Source organism: Hyperolius riggenbachi, chromosome 1 (genome assembly GCF_040937935.1).
Source record: "Hyperolius riggenbachi isolate aHypRig1 chromosome 1, aHypRig1.pri, whole genome shotgun sequence".
In the NCBI taxonomy this organism is placed as follows: Eukaryota; Metazoa; Chordata; class Amphibia; order Anura; family Hyperoliidae; genus Hyperolius; species Hyperolius riggenbachi.
This window is the reverse complement of record NC_090646.1, coordinates 581,582,856-581,608,109: the sequence shown is the minus strand read 5'-3', so window position 1 is coordinate 581,608,109 and position 25,254 is coordinate 581,582,856. Positions and strand designations below refer to the sequence as shown.

Genomic DNA, 25,254 nt, shown 5'->3' with positions numbered 1-25,254 from the left:
CGCCTGCGCAGTAGAGCAGACCCGACGGTGATCTGGTATTTCCGCCTACTTCGGAGCCGACAGCCACCAGAGCGCCTGCGCAGGAGCCGGGAAGGTAAATATTTACGTCGCCGCTGTACGGAGGGCTGCAGCGAGACCCGAGGGACGGAGGACGGCGTGGGAAGCCTCATTAGGATCCGGAGACTTCCCCCACCCGAGGTGAGTACCCCCCAGGGGACGTTTTGACGTTACAGATTCTCTTTAACGTGCAGAGTTAGTCACCAACACAACGTGTGCACTGTGAATGGGGCATTGATTTTACATTGCAGTGAGTTATTCTGCCTTAAATGTTGTTTTAACGTGTGGCTTTAACGTCGCACTGTGAAAGAGGCCTTAAAGGGAACCTAAACTGAGAAGGATCTGGATTTTTCCTTTAAAAATAATACCAGTTGCCTGACTCCCCTGCTGATCCTGTGTCTAATACTTTTAGCCACAGCCCCTCAACAAGCATGCAGATCAGGTGCTCTGACTGAAGTCAGACTGAATTAGCTGCATGCTTGTTTCAGGTGTGTGATTCAGCCACCACTGCAGCCAAAGAGATCAGCAGGAGTGACAGGCAACTGGTATTGTTTAAGAGGAAACATCCATATCCCTCTCAGTTAAGGTTCCCTTTAAAGCAAAAATAAGCTATGGGATAATGAATTGTATGTGTAGTACAGCTAAGATACACAACATTAGTAGCAAAGAAAAGAGTCTCATATGGATTTCCAGTACAGAAATTTCAGTTATCTATGCAAGAGAGATTCTCTGAGTTCTTCGACCCCAACTTGGGTCAGACAGTCCTGTTTTTTGAAGCACTTAAACCTTATCTCAACCTGACTCTCACTGTTACTTGGTTGTTTTACTGCAGGAAAGTTCAAAGGGTCATTAGCTCTGCTTTTTTTATAGCTTGACCCAGCATTTCTTCTTTGCTCTAACAGATTATTTACAGGATATTATATACAACCACCATTTTTTTTTTACTAGAACAGCATTCAAAGGGTTAAACACAGGACTTAGAAGCTCCCTGCCAGGAAAGCTGGACGCATCTGAACTGGAGATAAGATTATCTTGTGTTTACTTAATTGTATCAAGTGAGGAATGTAAACAAACCCTTCTCTGACACTGCAAACTCTCCTGAAGACAGTGAGACAATCAGAAAGCATTTCTGCTTACGTTAGAAGATGAATAAAGCAATTTTTAATAAAATGCAAAGTCAGCTTTCACCAGCTCTACACAATACGCTCTGCTACAAGATATATCTGCAGTATATGTCTGTTAAGGTGGCCACACACACCGTACAATGTTTTTAATATCTGTTCAATTTAAGAATTGTAATCTATTTTTTTGACCGATTGTAACATTTCAAAAATATGACCAATGTACCACACACACATGTTCAATTTTTCCCCAATTATGATAAAAATGATTGGAAATTGAGAAAATTGCTAGGGTGTGTATATTCATAAATTGACAATCACATACCATACAATCTGTAGAAAAATTGAAGAAAAATTTCAAGCTTTCCAGATCGATAAAAATAAAAAAAAGAAATAACTGGAAATCCGATCGGATTTTTCAGTTGAATGAAAAAAAAAAAAAAAAAAAGCTTTAGAATTTATCAAATTGCAGTAAAATTGAATCATTTTATTGTATCTTGTGTGGCCACCTTGCAGCTGGGAACTCACGTGCAATGAATGTTGCCCCGATCAGGATAGAGTTCTGTGTAAGTGGGGGCCCAACAGACATTTATCACAGGTGGTAACATCTTAAGTCCTGTCAGGTGCAGCTCTGAGGAATGTTTGGTAAAGCTCCGTACACACATGTAGAAGTGTCGCCCATTGTGCATCGGGAAACGATCCCTCGGGGACAATTTGGATGCTGTACAAACACATCCCCAGCCTTGAGGATAGCCATGAGTTCTGTTGCTATGGAGGGGGGTGGAGGGACAACGATTTGCGGGCGACAGAGCAACTTCAGTTTGCGGGGAGTGGAAATAGCATTGTGATCAATATTGGTCGGGCATCGGGGGTCGTTAAAGATCCAGCAGGTTGGATCAGTAACAGCCCCCAATGTCCGAGCAATTTGATCATCTGCCGCTGTACATACAATGGGCTCCATTCACTAAAGTGTGATAACACAGTTATGTGTTAAAGCTTCTCGTGCGCGCGTGTTGTGCGTGAAAAGTTTAGCGTTCGCATGATAATTTTTCATCACATGTACGGCACTGCGTTTCACGCGATAAGCGCACTTTTCACATGATAGAGTTGGTACTGAATACAGCAATGGTGCTACAGTGATCACACGCAAATTTTCAAGCAGATCGAGTGATGTGCTGTGTGCAGTGATCACGTGATACTGCGCTTGAAATTGCGCGCAAAAGCACTTATCACAGCCGTGATAAGCGTTATCACCCTGTAGTGAATTTAGCCCAATGACTGTCATCTGAAATGGTCATTATTGGCAGTTTCAGCCGACAGTTATCACATATGTGTTCAAAGCTTTACTGAAAGTTCCAAAGCCAATATAAAATGCTCTGGAAGGAAAGATCTACATAGCTAATCAGCCTAGGTTGTGACATCACTGGAAGGGTGGGATTACATACAAATATACAGGAAGTGTTTCTGCTCCTGAAACCAGGAGAATACTGTAAAAGTGGGTATCCTGAATCATTTATTGCATTCTACTGTTTGTCACTACAGTGCCTCTTTAATGTGGACATGAACTCAGAACTTCCTCTCTGCTCTAAGAGACGAGCAACAGCATAATATCCTTTAACCCCCCTGGCGGTCTATTAGAAACCGCCAGGGGGCAGCGCAGCACTATTTTAAAATGTATTTTTTTTTTAAATCATGTAGCGAGCCTAGGGCCCCCCGCCCGCTTCGATCAGGAAATCCCGTTTAAAGAACGGGATTTCCTGAAGGGCTTCCCCCGTCGCCATGGAGACGGGGCGGGATGACGTCACCAACGTCATGGACGTCTAAGGGTGTCCCGATCCACCCCTCAGCGCTGCCTGGCACTGATTGGCCGGCAGCGGCTAAGAATACATACAGGGTGCATTTCTATGTTTTCCTTCTGTCCTGTGCAGGAGTTCAGGTCCACTTTAATGGCAAATTCCTAAGAGCAGGGTATGCAGTATATTCCTAATTGCTCTTACCTGCAGTGTAGATCAGCCCCTCCTAAATCCTCAGCAGACACTTGTTCCCCAGTAGCAGCCTTCACCTAATAAAACCAATAAAGGCAAAGCACTGTTACGCTAATATAGTCTCATGTTTCCCTGGTGGTAAAGAATGCTGCATTCATACATGTGAACCTAAAAATAATACAAATGCAACTAGAATCTTATTAATAATCTATCCAAGTGGTGACATGCTCATCAATAGAGTGACCAAGAAGTCCTTGAGATAAAAATGGATTGGAAAACCTTACAAAGCACAGAATTAACTCAGAGGACACACATCTGACATACAAAGAATACACAAATACAATGTACAGTCATATCTAATAATAAAGGTAGTACAGTGGTATCTAATAATAAAGGTAGTACAGCCGTATCTAATAATAAAGGTATTACAGTGGTATCTAATAATAAAGGTAGTACAGTGGTATCTAATAATAAAGGTAGTACAGCCGTATCTAATAATAAAGGTATTACAGTGGTATCTAATAATAAAGGTAGTACAGTGGTATCTAATAATAAAGGTATTACAGTGGTATCTAATAAAGGTATTACAGTGGTATCTAATAATAAAGGTAGTACAGTCGTATCTAATAATAAAGGTAGTACAGTGGTATCTAATAATAAAGGTAGTACAGCCGTATCTAATAATAAAGGTATTACAGTGGTATCTAATAATAAAGGTAGTACAGTGGTATCTAATAATAAAGGTAGTACAGCCGTATCTAATAATAAAGGTAGTACAGCCGTATCTAATAATAAAGGTAGTACAGTGGTATCTAATAATAAAGGTAGTACAGTCGTATCTAATAATAAAGGTATTACAGTGGTATCTAATAATAAAGGTAGTACAGTCGTATCTAATGATAACAGTAGTACAGTCGTATCTAATAATAAAGGTAGTACAGTCGTATCTAATAATAAAGGTAGTACAGTCGTATCTAATAATAAATGTAGTACAGTCGTATCTAATAATAAAGGTAGCACAGTGGTACAGTGGAGGAAATAATTATTTGACCCCTCACTGATTTTGTAAGTTTGTCCAATGACAAAGAAATGAAGTCTCAGAACAGTATCATTTCAATGGTAGGTTTATTTTAACAGTGGCAGATAGCACATCAAAAGGAAAATCGAAAAAATAACCTTAAATAAAAGATAGCTACTGATTTGCATTTCATTGAGTGAAATAAGTTTTTGAACCCTCTAACAATGAAAGACTTAATACTTAGTGGAAAAACCCTTGTTTGCAAGCACAGAGGTCAAACGTTTCTTGTAATTGATGACCAAGTTTGCACACATTTTAGGAGGAATGTTGGTCCACTCCTCTTTGCAGATCATCTCTAAATCCCTAAGGTTTCGAGGCTGTCTCTGTGCAACTCTGAGCTTGAGCTCCCTCCATAGGTTTTCTATTGGATTAAGGTCCGGAGGCTGACTAGGCCACTCCATGACCTTAATGTGCTTCTTCTTGAGCCACTCCTTTGTTGCCTTTGCTGTATGTTTTGGGTCATTGTCGTGCTGGAACACCCATCCACGACCCATTTTCAGTTTCCTGGCAGAGGGAAGGAGGTTGTTGTTCAGGATTTCATGATACATGGCTCCGTCCATTTTCCCCTTAATGCGATTAAGTTGTCCTGTGCCCTTAGCAGAAAAACACCCCCAAAGCAAAATGTTTCCACCCCCATGCTTGACGGTGTGGACGGTGTTTTGGGGGTCATAGGCAGCATTTTTCTTCCTCCAAACACAGCGAGTTGAGTTAATGCCAAAGAGCTCTATTTTGGTCTCATCAGACCACAGCACCTTCTCCCAGTCACTCACAGAATCATTCAGGTGTTCATTGGCAAACTTCAGACGGGCCTGCACATGTGCCTTCTTGAGCAGGGGAACCTTGCGAGCCCTGCAGGATTTTAATCCATTGCGGTGTAATGTGTTTCCAATGGTTTTCTTGGTGACTGTGGTCCCTACTAATTTGAGGTCATTCACTAACTCCTCCCATGTAGTTCTAGGATGCTTTTTCACCTTTCTCAGAACCATTGACACCCCACGAGGTGAGATCTTGCGTGGAGCCCCAGAGCGAGGTCGATTGATGGTCATTTTGTGCTTCTTCCATTTTCGAACAATCGCACCAACAGTTGTCACCTTCTCTCCCAGCTTCTTGCTAATGGTTTTGTAGCCCATTCCAGCCTTGTGCAGGTCTACAATTTTGTCTCTGACATCCTTGGACAGCTCTTTGGTCTTTCCCATGTTGGAGAGTTTGGAGTCTGCTTGATTGATTGATTCTGTGGACAGGTGTCTTTTATACAGGTGACTAGTTAAGACAGGTGTGCTTAATGAGGGTGACTAATTGAGTAGACGTGTCTAACCACTCTGTGGGAGCCAGAACTCAACCTCCTTGCCGGTCTAAAAAATCTGGCAAGGAGGCAGCGCCGCACTTTTTTTAAATTTTTTTATTTTTTAAATCATGTAGCGAGCCCAGGGCTCGCTACATGATAGCCGCTAAGCGGCGGCATCCCCCCACCCACTCCGATCGTCTTCGGCGATCAGAGTATGCAGGGAATCCCGTTGAGAACGGGATTTCCTGCAGGGCTTCCCCGGTCGCCATGGCGACCGGGCGGGATGACGTCACCGACGTCATAGACGTCGTGACGTCAGAGGGAACTCCGATCCGCCCCTTAGCGCTGCCTGGCACTGATTGGCCAGGCTGCGCAGGGGTCTGGGGCGGGGGGGGCGGCTCGGCGCGGCGGGTAGCGGCGAATCAGCGGCGATCGCGACCTACACGCAGCTAGCAAAGTGCTAGCTGCGTGTAGGGAAAAAAATTATGCAAATCGGCCCAGCGGGGCCTGAGATATCCTCCTGCGCAGGTTACCCCGAGCTGAGCTCGGGATAACCGGCAAGGAGGTTAATGGTTGGTAGGGGTTCAAAAACTTATTTCACTCAATGAAATGCAAATCAGTTGCTATCTTTTATTTCAGGTTATTTTTTCGATTTTCCTTTTGGATGTGCTATCTGCCACTGTTAAAATAAACCTACCATTGAAATGATACTGTTCTGAGACTTTTCATTTCTTTGTCATTGGACAAACTTACAAAATCAGTGAGGGGTCAAATAATTATTTCCTCCACTGTATCTAATAATAAAGGTAGTACAATGGTATCTAATAATAAAGGTAGTACAGTCGTATCTAATAATAAAGGTAGCACAGTGGTATCTAATAATAAAGGTAGTAAGTACCAAGACCTTCGAAAAAAGAGAGTCTTTAAAGAGTAACCTGCACGGAGTTCCCAGGTGTGGAAGTGGCATCAGTAATAGAAGCAGTATCTTAAATTAAAAAGTTCACAGTAAAGGCAGCTGCTACTACAGCAAGAAACCGGATACATCATTTTTAAAGGGGCATGTTTATGAAAAACTGCAAACTATAAAATACACATGTACATATACTGTATTTGTCCCAGAGTGAGCGTGCTATAAATGGTTTACTTCCAACGTAGCGGTCCCTTACGGCAGATGCAGTATAATAATCTGACGGCTCTTTAACTACTTAAGGACCACAGGCTTAAATCCCCCTAAAGACCAGGCCATTTTTATCTAAATAGGCCACTGCAGCTTTAAGGCCTTGCTGCAGGGCCATACAACTCAGCACACAAGTGATTACCCCCTCCTTTTTTTTGCCCACCAACAGAGCTATGTGTTGGTGAGCTGTGCTAGCTTCCCCAATGTTTATTTTTAACAAATATTTGTTTATTTTACTAATACTTTTTGTTAATTTTTATATATTTTTACATCCCTCCCTACCCCCGCCAGCCAATCAGCATGGTGGGCTGTCATAGGCTTCAACCTATGACAGCGGATTGCTTCTGTCTCCCCCCAGGGGGAGTAATAAATAGTAAAGAGTAAATAGACAGCGTCGCCGTCTAACAGTCTCCTAGCAGCGATCTGATGGCGGAGCGGAGCTGACGCGGTCGGCAACCAGTTAACTCTAAAACCAGGTGCACACCTTCAATTTCGATTGGCCAATTTACCACCTCCATGTAGCATGAGTGCCAGCAGATTTTGAGTACTATGAACAGATTGTGTAGGTAAGCTCTAATCCTACACTGAGTTGGTAGAATTGGTCATTGATTGGCCAATCAAAATTGGATATGTGTACCAGGCTTTAGGGCTCTTTTCCACTATGAAATGCGATCGCAATTAATCGCGTTTCAATTTCCACCATGCGATTGCGTTTGCGATTGAGCTACTATACTCAGTATAGTAAAGCTCAATCGCATCCAAAACGCGGCAGGACGATCGCGTTTTGACTAAAATCGCATCGCAATCGGATCGCACTAATGGAAATTGCTGCTGCAGTTTCCATTCGTTTAATGTACCTTGCGATTTGCGATCAGAATCAAATCGCAAATCGCAGGGTAGTGAAAAAAGGCCCTTCGTCACAGGTTTTGGACTAGAACATTTCTTCATGTGGGATTCTCAAGGATTCTTTTATTTTTAAATGAACTACTGAAAGTGGAACAGTTCAACTGCCAGAATAATGCACAAAGGCTGGGTTCACACATAAAAAGTCGTTCAGTCCTGTTGTGTCAGTATTTGACAGTTGGCATCAGTCAGTCTTGTAAAGGTTCTGTATGCGTTTCTATGGGCGTGGTCAGGCATAAGAGGTGTACATTTCCAGGTTCAGTCAGATTAAACTGATAGAAAACTAATGTAAAACTGACAGGACAGAGCAGGACTGGACCGGCCCAGAAACGTACAGATTTAGGTGTGAACCAAGCCTAAGAAGAGAGGCCAGACGGCATCTGTATAGGTTAAAGCAAAGGAGTGCTTTTGAAAAGCAAACAGTAAACCATGAGAATCCTCTGTAAGGAGATTGACTAGTATAAAAGCTGCTGGTAAGAGTTTCCACAACTATCATGTTAGTAATACCTGCTGTGACAGCTACATAGGCATTACAGAGAACCTAAACTGAGAAGGATATGGATTTTTCCTTTTAAAAGAATACCAGTTGCCTGACTCTCCTGCAGATCCTGTGTCTCTAATACTTTTAGCCACAGCCCCTGAACAAGCATGCAGATCAGGCGCTCTGACTGAAGTCAGACTGGATTAGCTGCATGCTTGTTTCAGGCATGTGATTCAACCACTGCTGCAGCCAAAAAGATCAGCAGGGCTACCAGGCAACTGGTATTGTTTAAAAGGAAACATCCCTATCACTCTCGATTAAGGTTCCCTTTAAAGGGATCATCACGGTGGCCGGCGTGACAGTCGTGCAAATCCGCGATTCAGAGTCAGAAAACCGCGCATGCGCAGGACTGTTACGCCGGCTGGGATGAAGATGCGGAGCATCCCGGTCCAGGAAGTGTTGGGCCGACACTCCGCCCGAAAGTCGCCGGTAAAGGAGCCGCCAGCGGGACCCGAAGAGAAGCCAAGAGAATGCCGGGCTACGGTGGGCTGGAGGAGGCCCCAGGTAACTACCAATTTCATTTTAATCCACTGCTCAGGGTCCCTTTAAGTCATTCACAGTGCAATTTACCATGAGGAGATGGGCAAGTCAAAAATCCGTCAGATTTATACTGTCTACTGTAGGTGACAGCAACATAGGAGCAACTTAGTGCAGGGGGAAAAATGCACATTTTATATAATTGTATTTAAAATTTTACACAATAATATAATGCAATCACACCAGCACCAGATCTCGATATACACAGATTGGGATATTTCAGGCATCTGGTCCAGTGCACAATTAAACAATTATACCAAACAGGTGCTAATTACTAACAAGCCAACACATACTGTCGGTTAAAACACAATCCTGAAACCAAACTGAATAGGCAGTGTTAAGCCTGAAACACAATATCCAATTTACACTTCAGATCATATTCGAGTGCGTGATTAGATTGATATTCAGATCTGACATTGATCAGATGAAGACTAAAGCTAGCATACAACGTACGGTAAGTGATGGTTTCACATTTCAATCAGATTTCTGTTAATTTATCCAATCAACTATTGAATCAAAAAGGACATATATAAGGAGCAATAGTCAGAATCAATATTTTCCAGCTTGTCCATTCTGCTTTCGGATTTTGAGTTTGAGTTTGGGATTGGTCACTGATAATAAGCAGGCTGTATATTTTTTTCCAGATCTGATTATTTTCTTGATCGAAAGCAGGATCTAAAGTGAAAATTGCATGGTGTGTACCAAGTCTAAAGGGAATTAAAATGACTAACGGTAAATATGACAATTCAGTGCAAACAAACATACACAATGGCAAGACTGAACATAGCAACAAGAGACAGGGAGATCTAATGCTGGGTACACACTATGAGATTTTATGGTCGATTTACTGTCAGATCGATTATTCCCAACATGTCCGATCTGATTTCTGATCATTTTCTGATCAATTTCCTATAAAAGTGACTGGAAAACAGTCAGAAATTGATCGGAAATCAGATCGGACATGTTGGATAAAAATCGATCTGACAGTAAATCTGTCAGAAAATCTCATAGTGTGTACCCAGCATTACTGTGTCAGCAAAGTCTTTTACAGGCACAAATTTCAAGTAAGGCAAGTGTTTCCAGATGTACCATCCATGCTCAGTCACATACATACCACCACATACCACGCTCCCTTTCAACAGTAAACCCCCCCCCGACCTTTTCAATCTATTATGTCAGTAGATTTTGGTCCAAAGTAGATCAAAATTATGATCAGGCAGCCATATTGGGGCATTGATCCTTGGCAGATTCGATCATAGTGATTGAACTTGGTGGAGAAAAATAGTATAGTGTATGGGCACCTATACTGCTGCAAATTAAAAACACATCATGCGGACTTCCCATACAATGCTGACACAAACATACAATGTGGAAACACGGCCAAATGACTCAGTGAATCAGGACAGTGTGAGATGCAGATATCTTGTATCGAATATGGAAAACTCATAGGATTGTCATACAACAATGCTACTGTCAGGAGTACATACAAGTCAAACTAAACTATTTGTTAAAGTGCAACTGTAGGAAGCAATAGGAGTGATCACTGAGAGAAATCTATGCACTTACAAAAAAAAAGTTTTGAAACGTCTTTTAGCAGTGAAGTGCGGTCTGGTGTTAGTCGAGGAGCAGAAATGCAGACATCAAACCAACAAGCGTTGATTCCAGTGATACCATTACTGACTAACTATGCATGGTTTATTGCAATAACCCACGCATGTACAGTTAGTCATTAAAGGTATCACCAGTATCAACGTTTGTTGGTTTGATGTCTGCAAAAGATTTTAAAATTCATAAGAATTACAGAGATCCGCAGCTAGGTACCCTCTGCCTGAAAACAAGCAGGAGACTGAACATGCCATGGTCTGCACCACCTGAACACGCCGCGCTCTGCATCACCTGAACACGCCGCGCTCTGCACCACCTGAACACGCCGCGCTCTGCACCACCTGAACACGCCGCGCTCTGCACCACCTGAACACGCCGCGCTCTGCACCACCTGAACACGCCGCGCTCTGCACCACCTGAACACGCCGCGCTCTGCACCACCTGAACACGCCGCGCTCTGCACCACCTGAACACGCCGCGCTCTGCACCACCTGAACATGCCGCGCTCTGCACCACCTGAACACGCCGCGCTCTGCACCACCTGAACACGCCGCGCTGTGCACCACCTGAACACGCCCCGCTCTGCACCACCTGAACACGCCGCGCTCTGCACCACCTGAACACGCCCCGCTCTGCACGACCTGAACACGCCACGCTCTGCACGACCTGAACACGCCACGCTCTGCACGACCTGAACACGCCACGCTCTGCACGACCTGAACACGCCACGCTCTGCACGACCTGAACACGCCACGCTCTGCACGACCTGAACACGCCACGCTCTGCACGACCTGAACACGCCACGCTCTGCACGACCTGAACACGCCACGCTCTGCACGACCTGAACACGCCACGCTCTGCACGACCTGAACACGCCACGCTCTGCACAACCTTAACGTGCCATCGTCTGCACGACCTGAACACGCCATGGTCTGCATAACCTGAACATGCCATCGTCTGCATGACCTCCTACCACCTAACCCTTCCCCCCACCTTCACAATAAGCACAGGGACAACAAAGTAGTTCCTGAGTTAACTGAAAGCATTGGCTGGGCTAAGGAGCTTTCAGACTTGCTTGTTTTCCGTTCACGTGTCTGACTTTCAGCTCAGCGCAATTGCACAAGAATCTATGGGCATATATTTTATGGATCAGAAGAGTCATTTAAGGGATAACTGAAGTGGGGGCTGCCATATTTATTTCCTTTTAAACAATACCAGTTGCCTGGCTATCCTGCTGATCCTCTGCCTTTAATACTTTCAGCCATAGACCCTAAACAAGCATGCAGCAGATCAGGGGTTTCTGACATTATTGTCAGATCTGACAAGATTAGCTGTATGCTTGTTTCTGGGGTTATTCACACACTACTGCAGCCAAATAGATCAGCAGGGCTGCCAGGCAACCGGTATGGTTTAAAAGGGAATAAATATGGAAACCTCCATATTCTTCTCATGTCAGTTGTCCTTTAAGATTGTAAAAGTACATGAACATCATGCAAGGTGTCCTATTCCTTTTTGTGTATAAATCAGGAAGAGTTCCTTATACAGTACATTAAATCTCTTCCAACCAATATATGTTAACACCAATGCCAATAAATGGTCGGCCTCCAGCAAGTAGGTGGCTCTGTCGGCACACATCCTACATAAGAGTGCCTGTGAGCGCAAGGCATTCCTTCAGGCCTCATTAGTGCTTCATATTGATGGTCCTCTTTCTGCATGTTTAATTGAACTCAATGAAGGAATCGATGGGCAGGTGGTTTACTGAGCCCTCCTATTCCCCAGAGCACAGAGCTGTGCCACACGCACCCGGGAGAAGGGGGTGATAATGGAGCTTAATTATCACTTGAAAATAAATGTGAGAAGAAAGAGAAATCAATGTGGCTTTTGCGTATTTATCATTGCGGAGACAGCTATAGATCTGTTTAGCTTAATGCAGATCTCATTACTCTGCTAGCGTTTACGCCTTAGCAGAAAGGTCTGCTTAACACCGGTGGGACCTCCATGTCCATGACGGGCCTCACTAAGAAAGTCAGAAGGAAAAACAAAAAGTTCACATCACATCTAGGAGCTGCACTGCCTCTTTATACCTGTTAAAGAGGAGCGGTCAGCCGTACTATCTCAGAGAAACCCCCCACATATATAAGTAGATAAATACTTGCTCTACTTACATAACATACGTATTGCACTGTCCACATTTTGATTTGAGTTATTTTTCTTTAGTAGAAAAAAAAAAAAAAAAAGAAAATCCTTCTTAAGATTCTCCATTTTAACTGTGTCCATCATGAAGCCAATGCTGATGTAATTCCTCCCTTACTCTCCTCTGCTTGATTGCGTATGTATTGCCCGCCCTCCTCCCAGTCTTCAATGCACTCCCACCCAGCTCTGCAATAGAAAGTGCATTGTCTCAGCATGAGAAATATTGGGCAATCGGAGAGGAACAGAGATGTGGGAGGGGAAAACCAGAGGGTAAGAGGCTTCAGCCAATCAGGCTGCATTAGTTAAGTGTGAGAGGAAAGTAAAGAAGCAAAAAAAACCCCCAAAAAACAACCCAGAATGCCCTGCAACTTCCTTTGTGCGGCAATGTACCAGATAAGAGTCAGGTAAACCGGGGAATGATCATTTATCAACAAAAAAGTAATAGTGATTTAAAAATTTGGATTGCCTGGTTAGCATCCTCATTACTTGTTTACCAGATAAAAAGAAAGAATTAAAGATTTTTTATTTTATGCCCGACAGTCACACTTTAATGGGCTGTTCAAAACGACATTCTATTTGGGAACTTGTAAACACATTTCCCAAATCACATCAATCCAAGTTCTACATCTTCTATTACTTAAAACTTAAAGCAAACCTGAAGTGAGAGGTGCGTGAAGGCTGCCATATTTATTTCCTTTTAAAATGAACCTGAAAAGAGAAAAGTTCCCCTGAGAATCCGCTGTCCTCAGCATGTGGTGATCCAGCAGTGGGACCCCGAAAGTTCTCCCATTCAAAAAAAAATTAATGAGGTGTGGAATCACCAGACATATACTGGCTGCCAAAATGTCTGACAAAATTAAAGGGGCATGGCAAATGCATATTGCATCCGCTTGCCAGAATGTCCTAGGTCTTAAACTACCTCACTGCTGTATCCTGCAGGAGCTGGCCCAGGCAAAATACTTTGCATCTCAACAGGGGTGCCGTGTGTAGGCCTCCCATGGCCCGAAAGTTCGCTTGCACGCATTAAATAACCGAGCCCGATCGGGTCCACTCTACTGTGCAGGCATGATCCATCTTCTCCTGCGCAGCGGAGCGTAACCGATCCGGCTCGGCTATTTCCTATGGAGCTTGAGCAAGAATCTGTTAGTGCGGCTGCACAGGCAGGTAACTGGTAGTGTTATTATTGTTATTGCCTGTTCAGGGGTCTCGTTGCTAGATGCGGCTTGCTGAGGAGGACGGGAGAAGCATCCTTAGGGCTCAGAGGCCCCAAGTATTTTTTTGCATTTATATAACTTTATATAAAGTATCTTTTTTTTTTTTTATAAGTTACAGGTTAATTTTAAACAATACCAGCTGCCTGGCAGTCCTGCTAATCATTCCCGCATAAGTAATATCTCAATCACACACTTGAAACTAGCACACAGCTTATCTTGCCAATTTTTCGTATATATTTATGGTGTACAACATTGTCTGTATTATTATGTACCCCAAGTTTGTTTCTTACTTTGTACAGCTCCATGGAATATGTTGGCACTTTATAAATCAATAATAATAATAATAATAATAATCATCCTTAGGCAGGAAAGGCTTCTGGAGTTTTGTTCAGGAAAAATGGTTACTCACCAGTGGAGGTCCTCCCAAGAAAATAGTTCCTTGTTTTCTAACGATGATGCTCTCATCAGCCATGGCTGGGACATACGCTCCTCCGGCGGTACAGGAACCCATCACCACAGCTATCTGTAAATCATTTTCATGCAAGTCAGATTTCAAAACACGCAGGGTGGCGTCAGACAGCATAAAACAATAAGGTAATGGTAATTAACTATTAACTCTTCTTTCATACAAGCAAACGTCAGGCTCAGCAAAAATGCCCTTCGTAAATATGGCCATATGCTTATAGATTTGCAGCAGATTCGACCATCAGCTGCAGATTCGACCAAGTCGAATCTGACAGGAATCGATCTGATGTGTGCCACACACTAGGAACACATTTCCAATAGATTTCATTCTGAAATCTATTGGAAATCGATCTAAATGCATTATTGGACCATTAGATCCAATGCAACTATGGGCCATCGATCTGCTGCCGGCAGAAACAGCATGAAACCTCTGAAACAGCATGTTATAACTCTTATCCCAGATGTCTGCCTGTCTGGGTCAGATTACATCTCTTTTCACAGTGAGTGTGGGTTTGGAGCAGGACATGGGGGAGTTGGGACATTAATCCCCCAGCATCCTTTGTAACCATGGATAAAAAAGAAAAACCATTGCCAGGGCTTGATTTCAAACAGGGGGCATGGATTTCAAGACAGTATGTGGAATATAGACCTTGGGGGGTGAGAAAATAATTCACTATATTGTGTGTGATTTAATATATCATGGCAAATTATTAGGTTTAAAGCAAAGTGTAATTTTTAATTTAGATACTCTTATTTCTCCTTCAAAAAGAAATTGCTTTTCATTTACCAAAGCCAGCAGCCCAATATCATGTACTTTGACTAAAAGAATCATCTGATGCTGCTGAAGATCATGTAGAATTACCTGAGCAATCCCTTGTGACGACATTCTTGCCTGGTTGAAGAATATTCTACCAAAATGATCTCTGTCTGGAAATACTTCAGCTTGCCGAGGTAGGTTTGCTCCACCAGAATCCACTGTAATTGTAATTTTACAATGTCAGCATTGAAACATGAACGGTAACAATGCATTTACATAGACTTTCATAGAAAGCTGCTGATATACTGTGTGCTATAGATCTTTCAAAGCATGATAGTATTACAGCCTCGAAAGGAACACAAGCATTATCTCTACTAGGCTGCCTGCCTCCACTCTCCTATATAGGATATCTGAGAAGTAGACCATTACTGCTTTCAGTGTGGTCAGGCTGAAATAAAATAGCGGTTTATTATTAAACTTTATTTGCATTACATCTTGAAATTCTGAAGTACAGATGCTTTATGAGTGTCATCTCTACCCCGCCTTAATCAGTGTAAATCATTTGTTAGCCTCTTTTGTTAACAATTTTTATATAGCCTCCTAAAGGATACCCGAAGTGACATGATGAGATAGACATGTGTATGTACAATGCCTAGTACACAAATAACTATGATGTGTTCCTTTTTTTTCTTTCTCAGTCTGAGAGTTAAATATCAGGTATGTAAGTAGAGACTAACCAGCAAGCTCATGGTGACCCAGAACTCATTGGGGTGTGTAAGGGACTACAATGGTCCTAAAAGCCCCCTTACTAAGATGTTAAGAAAAACAAAAGTTTGCTTTCCTAAAACAGAAAGAATTTGCGATAATTCAGGTTAGAGTGAGCTCGAGATGTCTCCCAGGCACCACTGCTGAATATATGCAAATTAACCATTGTACCCTTAGAAGCTAAACACACCTCCAGAACCGCTGGAATGCAATGATGTGTCAGCTTGTTAATGTGTACAGAGCCATAATAATCCAACATGCATACAGGCTGTTTCGGATTGTTTGATCCTCATCAGTGCATGGCATGGATTAATTTGGCTCTATGGAGTAGGGCTTGTAAATCCGAGAGGCACAGACTAACCAGCAAGCTCATGGTGACCCAGAACGTATGTAAGTAGCTGACTCAGTCCTGACTCAGGCAGGAAGTGACTACAGTGTAACCCTCACTGATGAGAAATTTCAAATATAAAAACACTTTCCTAGCAGAAAATGGCTTCTGAGAGCGAGAAAGAGATAAAAAGGGGAATTTCTTATCAGTGAGGGCAGAGAAAGAAAGAAAAAGTAACACAGCATACTTATTTGTGTGCTTGGCACTGTACATACATATGTCTATCTCATCATGCCACATGTCACCTCAGGTATCCTTTATTTACAGTCAGCCAGAGGTTGTACTCAAAGCAGCATCAGTAAATAGCAAACAGTCCCCCCTGGCATCTGCAGGCAGAAGAAAAAGATGACCTAAAGATGTAGCATACTTTAACACAGCGTTTCTCAGCATTTTATTGGTATGTCCCTCTTTTAAAACCCTGTACTCACCAAGTACCCCCTAGCATAGAAAACATTATCACCAGTACCCCCTGACAAATATATATTTAATTGTAGTATATGATAATTCGTTCTAAACAATTACCAAGCACATACTATTGCTTTTAATTAGCTAAAACACTAATTTGGTGTTTAATGAACAATTATTTTCTAACACTCGAAATTTGTTATTCTTGGTTAGTATATCAAGTCCGAGTACCCCCTGGGGTACGCGCACCACATGTTGAGAACCTAGGCTCTCATTCACAGGTGTCAAACTCAAGGCCCGCGGGACAAATGCGGCCCTCCTTGCAGTTTTATGTGGCCCCTGCGATAGACCGTACATTGCCCTCCCATCCAGAGGATGATCGTTTCTGGTTGAAATATTGTCAGAGTCTGGGTGCAGCAACAACCCTCAGCACCCTGCAGCGAAATTAGCATAAGATCGTCTTCTTGGATCCTAATCCACCTGTGTGGCTGGTAGAACACACATACACACCCTTCCCCTCGAAACCCTCTCCCCTCATAGTGGAGTAGCCGAGCAGTGTAATAATTCCCTGCCCCAGCACTGTGTCGGGTCTCTTCTGTTCTTCCTAGCAGCTGCACAAACACATGACATGCATTTAGAGCCACAGGTATGCAGAATAGAGCATGTGTTTGTCAGCAGTACTGGAGCAGGTTAATATTAAACTGCTCCACTTGTGGAAGGGGAGGAGTGAGGAGCGAGGATCTAGAGCGAGGATCTAGAGCGAGGATCTAGAGCGAGGATCTAGAGCGAGGATCTAGGGCGTGCCCCCCCCCCCCCATGGTCCCTACAGTTATGTCACTTTATTTGAGACTATTAATAAATGTTCAATCTTAATAAACTATTTGGCTCGTGACTAACACTACGTTTTAAATGTTGGCCCCTTACATTATTGATTTTACGATACTATAAATACATATATTCTTTATATATAAATCATACCTAAATAGACACAAGGGAGATGATTCTGCATTGCAATTTCTTGTGCTCTGAGGTGCTTCTTCACTGTGATAGGATAGTAGCTGCCACCTTTCACTGTTGCATCATTGGCTACAATTAAGCATTCTATTCTGTGGGACACACAAGCAATGAAGTAGTTAAATTAGTGAAAATTGTTTATTAGGTTTCTGATCATCATCATCATCATCATCATCATCATCATCATCATCATCATCATCATCATCATCATCATCATCACCACCACCACCACCACCACCACCACCACCACCACCACCACCACCACACTTAAGGTTTTTCATCGTGTTTCTACTTGGATACTTGAATTCACAGCATGTTTGGCTAGACCAGGTATCCACAAAAAAGCACTCCATGCATTAAACCAGGGGTCTCAAACTCAATTTACCTGGGGGCCGCAGGAGGCAAAGTCAGGATGAGGCTGAGCCGCATTAGGGATTTCACAAAAAAAGTAAATCAGCAGCGACAACCTCCCCCCCCCCTCGCATTGATTTTTATTTCAAAATAGAGTTTACACTGAAGCGAAGTATTTTGCATATTTTACCTCATAGTTCGCTTCAGTGCTCCCATTACAAGTAATCCGCCGTGTCCCCGCCGCAAAACGAGGGCTGCAGAGCCCCCAAATCACCCAAGGGGCAATCCGCCGGCATTTCCTGGAAGGGGCATTCAGCTCTGCCCCTCCTGATGTCAATCGCGGCGCATCGCCGCCTCTCCCCGCCCTTCTCTTTTAAGGAAGAGTGAGAGGGGCGAGCAGAGGCAGCGATGCGCCGCGATTGACGTCAGGAGGGGCAGAGCTGAAGCTGAAAGCTCTGCCCCTTCCAGGAAATGCCGGCGGATTGCCCCCCGGACGATTTGGGGCTCTGCATTACTCGTTTTGCAGCGGGGACACGGCGGATTACTTGGGAGCACTGAGGCGAACTATAAGGAAGCTTTTGCCGGCGCGGGCCACAAAATATTGTATTGAGGGCCGCAAAAGGCCCGCGAGTTTGAGACCCCTGCATTAAAGGGACTTCGAGCACCTCTCATGGGTATGCCTTTAAGCCAGACAACTTCCAACAAAGTCGTGCTATGACCCCTCTGAAGGAGCCTCTTGCAATGGCCATGCGTGTCACTTCCTCTTCCTGCTTCATTCAATGATGCACTTCTCTAACAGAGAAGACAGGGGTGGCCCGGAAGTTATAACATAGCCAAGATGGCAGCCGCGATTTTTAAATTGAAATCGAACGAAAACTATTTGGTGTAGAACGGCGATTCAGGCACCAAATGAAACACGAGAGCGCAGGCTACAGAAAGGTATTCATTTAAGTACTTTGCAGTACTGGTCGGAATCGTAAAGGCGTGCCCATGAGAGGTGCACTGCTCGGAGTCCCTTTAAGTGATATTTATTGGTAAGTCCCAGAATGTGATCAATGCCAGCGACTGGTAGTGCTGGGACCTGTAGAGACTCCTTGAAGGCTGAGGTCTGCCTCTACATTCACCAAACACGTAGGCTTAGACAATCCTGTTGTCTGATTCACTGTTATATGCAAGTCCTAAGTGACTCTAAATAACTGTAAATTAAAATTTCTTGATTTTGCAACAATCCCTGAATCCCTACTGGGGAAGCAAGATGTGACTGCCAATTTTCCGGCTTTATCAAGCATATGAAGGAGAGCTCAACCTCAGATGGTTATAACTAGCACTGCCACTAATGGTGTTAGACTGACAATAGATACGCAAAGTTTATGATGGACTGTACCACTTTGACAAAGGAGAGTCCAGTACATGCTCTTTGACTGTCAATACATAGGGAGATGCTGCTAATGATAGGCAGAAATTGTCTCACTTTGACTAACTTTAGATGAGAAGGCAAAACTTTCGGTGGGAAGTCCACTATGGCCTCAATTCTCTAAGCTTTATCAAACGATTGAAAATTTACCTCATGGGTAAAATCCAATTTTGAATTCACTAAGGTGTTATAGATTTCTTAATCGTTTTATCGATAAAACATTCAATAAATATATAACACCTTAGTGAATTCAAAATTAGATTTTACCCATGAGGTAAATTATCAAACGTTCGATAAAGCTTAGTGAATTGAGGCCAATGACTCGCAATCGGTGGAGACAGGGGTTTAGGATTAGGAATAGTCAATGCAAATAATTTCAAGTTGATGCAGGATTATGTTAATTGTGTATGCAAATGTGTTTTCCTGACTTAAAATAGATGGGAAGATGGCGCTTCCAGGAAGCAGCTAATGTCCCCTCTGACTGAAACCAGATGGGTAAGTGGGGCTTACAATAGTTGTCCATTGCCCTCTTCACTGATAACAGATGAAGGGGCATTTACAATGCAACGTTTATCCCCTTATAACTGAAGATAGATGAGGACTGGAGGCTAATAAATGGGTAAACGCTGCCCCATCTAAACCGGCAGCACATTAAAAGTCTGGTCTTATGACAGGCAGCCAATGTCGTCTTTTGACTAACAACAGATGGGCAGGGGGGCGTGGCCGAAAGCTCATGGCGTGAGGACGTGTGTCGAGTGAGCTCCCGTCTGGCAGACCCTTTATAGGTATCCTGAAGGCCTTTCCACCTCTCTCAACTGGTCCCTGGAGTCACTAACTTCTCCCCATACCTGTCGGCACCGAGATGACGACTCCCCGGGTATCAACAGCCGCCGCTAAGCTAGAAAAGTTCCGTCGAGGGAATCAAGATGGCGCCGAGGAGCCTCACTCCCCGATCTCTGAGGCGGGGAGCTCTGAACCTTTGGAGCCTGAACAACCTACCCCCACCCTGGCACAAGTTCTTTCAGCCATTGCAGACTGCCAGGCTTCCCTTGCGGTCATCACTACCACGCTGGGGTCAGTACGAACGGATGTCACGTTCCTGCGGCAAGACTTGGTCGCTTTGAAAGACCGCGTGACGGATTCCGAAAAGCGCATCAGTGACCTGGAAGATTCGGTGCGCCCGTGGAACAGAGAGATGGGCCAAGTCCAAAAAAACGTTAAATCCACCATGGATCGCCAGGAAGACCAGGAAAATCGTCAAAGGCGCTCCAATGTTAGGATCGTTGGCCTACCGGAAAAGGCCGAAGGCAACTCTCCGGAACAGTTCACAGAGGCCCTGCTGAAATCCCTTTTTGGCGAAGGTACTTTTTCGCATGTTTTCGTGGTGGAGCGGGCCCACCGAATATCCCCCAACATCCCTGCACCGGGACTACCCCCTCGTACGTTCATTTTTAAACTTTTAAATTACCGGGACCGAGATACGGTCCTCCGGGCCGCGCGGGAAAAGGGCGCCATCTCATACGAGAATACCACAATCTCGTTCTACCCTGACTTCACTAACGACGTGCAGAAGCAAAGAGCCAAATTTGCCGCCATTAAACGCAAGCTACGAGACCAGCAGCTTAACTACGCAATGCTATATCCTGCCCGCTTGCGGATTCTAGCTGACGGCAAGTCCCACTTCTTCACGGATCCCGAAGACGTCGCCACTTGGCTGGGCAACTACGCCAAGAGCTCTAGGCGCATCTCGCCACAACGTTAAGGTACTGTACTCCTTGAATTTAGTCACCCCCTTTACAATCGGGATGCGCTGGGCCTGCACTATCCCTTAATAGACTGCCACTTCCCCTGCAACTCAACGGGAAGATAATTTTCTACTTTACCTTTGCACTTGGGACTTAATTATTTCCCTGAGTCACCCTGGAAGCATGCACCCCAAGTAGTACCTGTTTACGAACTCTATGACTCTGGGCCTCTGCTGCTGTTTCGATCACTCCACGAACATGGCTAAGGAAGCCACTTTCAGTGTCCCGCATTATGTTTATAATCAACCACCTCTGGCCTACGTTATCTACCAGCAAATGTGCCCACAACTCCTAACTTTTCAAAACTAGATTTTGTCTATTGCTTACTCCAGGGTTTCAGTGTACCCGGATACACTCCTACGACATTTGGGAGGTCGATAGGCCTTCATGTGTTATTTGCATTCTACTTCTTGCTGGACGGCTCTGCTCTGCGCCGTCCTACCACCACCCCACCTCACTTGTCTACATCTTGTAGTGTTTACTATTCGTGTCGGTTCACATATGTGAGTAGATTGGATGTGCTTAGTTTAGCCCTAGTCTGCTCTCTTGATCTTACACGGATATATGTTAGGGTCTAAGCTTCACTTAGCTGTTACAGTGAAGCAGGGTGTTTATTTGGGATTGTTTTATTTTCAGTTAAGTTGTGTTTTTACACCAGTTATTGACCTCACAGGTTTATTGTTTTTCACTTATTATAATGCCGATCTGCAATGTACCCACGGATACAATACTATGCATTCCTTACAATGTCCTCCTATGGTTACCACTTGTTCACTTTACCCACTAGATGGCAGCAAACATTAAGAATCTAACTATACTATGCTGGAACGTGAGAGGCTTAAATGACCCTATCAAACGCTCCACAGCCTTGAATTATGTAAACAAGAGAAAGCCGGATATACTTGTATTGATCGAGACACATATCACCGGTAGCAAATCCAAAACTATGGAGAGACACTGGGTGGGCAAAGCATATCACTCAGAATTTTCCCAATACTCCAGGGGAGTATCTGTTCTCGTCAGGAAATCCGTCCCTTTCACATCACACTCTATTAAAATTGACCAACTTGGCAGATATGTCTTTCTACATGGCTTACTCTATAATAAACTGATATCACTACTTGCCTTCTATATTCCCCCTCCTTACTCCTCAATATTGTTAAAAGAAGGCTTAAATTTTATATCTACACTACCTATATGTCCCAACATCTGGATGGGAGACTTCAACATGATCTGTAACCCCGCCATGGACAGATTCCCTGCCGCAGCTAATAAAGCAACACCCTTTGCTCACTTAATGCAGGAGATGTCCCTTGTCGACGCCTGGCGGTATTTTCACCCCACTGTACGACAGTTTTCATGCTTCTCCGCCTCCCACAACACTCTCTCCAGGTTAGATCACTTTTTTGTATCTAGCAATTTGCTCCCGGTGATATTGGCCACTGAATTCCTCCCTCGCATTGTCTCTGATCACTCCCCAATTAGCATGACTCTTTCTTGGGATAATACCCCTACACAAATTATATGGAAGTTTAACCCCTTCTGGCTCTCCTTGTTCACCTCTGAGGACTGGTTAATAGACAAATTAACAGTTTACTTCCACACGCACAGAGAAGTTGAGGACAGGGCACTTGTCTGGAATGCTTTCAAGTCATACCTGAGGGGCCCTCTCATTAGTGCTGTCTCATATCACAAAAGAGAAACAAATAAATATATTCAGGACCTACAGTCTCAGATTCCTATCCTAGAACAGACATATGTGGGAGACCCTACCGGTGTGAATGAAAGCGCCTGGAAAAAGGCTCAAACCCAACTTACCCTCGTATTGAAGAAAAAGGCCCAGGCCAAAATCTTTTTCCAAAAACAAACATTTTATGAACAGGGTGAAAAGACAGGTACCATTCTGGCTAGAATGGCCAAAAATAGAACCTCCTCAGGGTCCATTAGTAGTATTAAAGACACAAACTCCTCTTTAGTCACTGGCCTAATCCCTATTAATAAATGCTTTGCCACATACTTTCATGATCTATACACCCCGAGATCCCTCTTCTCCCGCGAGGAGGCCGAGATTTTCTTATCAGAAATAACCCTACCCCGATTAACTCCCGACCAAGTTGAACTACTTGAAGCCCCCATTACTCTAGAAGAACTTGAATCTGCCATTCACTCACTCCCAAATAAGAAGGCACCGGGAGTAGATGGTATTCCTGGTGAAGTTCTCAAAAGATTTTCTGAAATTATCGCTGCCCCCCTCCTCCAAACATTTCATTTTGCATTTGAACAGGGCTTCCTTCCTGCATCCATGCGAACAGCTCTTATAGTGCTCATCCCCAAGCCTGGAAAGGATCCACTACTCTGCGATTCATATCGCCCAATCTCTCTGCTTCCAACCGATGTTAAGGTTCTCGCCAAAATATTAGCCTCAAGATTAAACAAAGTAATCTTGTCTCTTATCCATAGAGATCAGACGGGCTTTATGCCAGGGAAAAAAACCTCAATTAATATAAGACGACTATTTGCAAATTTACAAGCTAACCACACTAACAGTGGTAGCAGAGTGGTGGTATCACTTGATGCCGCCAAGGCTTTCGATGCTGTTGAATGGCCTTTCCTCCTGGCCACCCTTTCCAGGTTTGGGTTTGGAGACAATTTTATTCGCTGGGTACAAATCCTTTATACAGACCCCAGAGCCCAAATTTGTACTAATTCTAATATCTCTGACCCTTTCCCAATAGGCAGAGGTACCAGACAAGGCTGCCCTCTTTCCCCTCTACTTTATGCACTCTCAGCTGAACCCTTGGCCTGTAAAATCAGAGCTGACCCCCGGATTATTGGCCTTAAAATTGGCTCTATCGAAGAGAAAATCAGCCAATATGCTGATGACACCATCCTTTATCTAGCAGATCCCCATGCTTCCCTTAACGCCGTTTTCGACTTAATCAATGAAATGGGTGAATACTCAGGTCTATCAATAAACTGGAGCAAATCAGCTATTCTGTCTCTGGACAGTTTGGAAATCTCGGCCTCCTCGCTGCCCTGCCCTCTTCCAAGTTGTAAAATCCTTTAAGTATCTAGGTGTAGTGGTTCACACTTCAGCATCTAAGTACTACGAAGATAATGTAGCCCAACTACTCCCACTTACGCAGCAGAAACTATCTGCGTGGACAAAATTACCTCAGTTATGGGCCGAGTAAACTTGGTCAAAATGGTCCTAATGCCCAAAATTCTCTATATTCTACACAATTCACCCGTACATATTCCCATGGGATTCTTTAACAAACTCAGATCCCTGATACTATCCATTATATGGAACAAATCACGTGCCAAACTTAAGCATGTCATACTACAATGTCCCACCTCGTTAGGGGGAGTATCGCTGCCATCCCCTTTTCTGTACTATATAGCTTCCCAGCTAGAACAGATGGCCCACTGGTTTGTAACTGAGTCTTTACAATCCCCGGACCTGCTGGGATTCTCCTCCACCGATCTTGCAAACAATCTCCCGTTTGCACTACTAAAAGGTACCCTCACCCTCCAAACGTGCCCCAACACTATCCTGACGCAAGCCTCCAGGGTTTGGCGGACGGCGAGCAGACTTATGTCCCATTCCACATGGGAATACTTCACACCCCTATGGCATAACCCTAAACTACCTGAACTACTTAAACTCTGCAACACCTCCTGCTGGGCTGACTCTGGAATCCATTACTTGGGCCAAGTCATTACAAAGTCATCTCTGCGCCCATACACAGATATTCAAAATCAATATTCATTATCCCCACAATTTCAATTTATGTACTTGCAACTTCAACATGCTCTGCGATACCAATTTCCTAATGGCCTCCCTTCCATCGAAACTTCAATTCTTATGGAATTTCTTAAAGACGGCTCACAGCCTCACCATATAGGTACCTTATATAATATACTGAATGAACATATAGCCGGTCCAATTGTGGAAAAATCCAAAGATAAATGGTTGCAATTGAATTTCCAAATTGATGAAGAGGAGTGGGAAGACTGTCTGCTCGCTACCCGTCTAGTGTCTCCCTGTATCAGAGATCGCTTAACCCAATTATACATAATTCACCAAAGCTACCTTATCCCTAAACATATCTCTAAATACTCCTCACATATAGCCAATATCTGTCCGAAATGTGCACTGGACAACCCCTCATTTTTACATCTGCTATGGTC

The 25,254-nt window shown here is 43.8% G+C and overlaps 1 protein-coding gene across 1 annotated transcript in view; it reads right to left on the bottom strand.

Annotated features, from left to right (window-relative positions):
- MCCC2 (methylcrotonyl-CoA carboxylase subunit 2) overlaps positions 1 to 25,254 on the bottom strand; it is a 95,909-nt gene that overhangs the window by 52,169 nt on the left and 18,486 nt on the right. Inside the window, exons 5-8 of the mRNA XM_068248214.1 lie at positions 17,455 to 17,582; positions 15,024 to 15,136; positions 14,106 to 14,219; positions 3,176 to 3,240 (exon numbers count right to left, since the gene is read on the bottom strand). Coding sequence (XP_068104315.1) covers positions 3,176 to 3,240; positions 14,106 to 14,219; positions 15,024 to 15,136; positions 17,455 to 17,582 — 420 coding nt within the window. The remainder of the gene's footprint in view (positions 1 to 3,175; positions 3,241 to 14,105; positions 14,220 to 15,023; positions 15,137 to 17,454; positions 17,583 to 25,254) is intronic.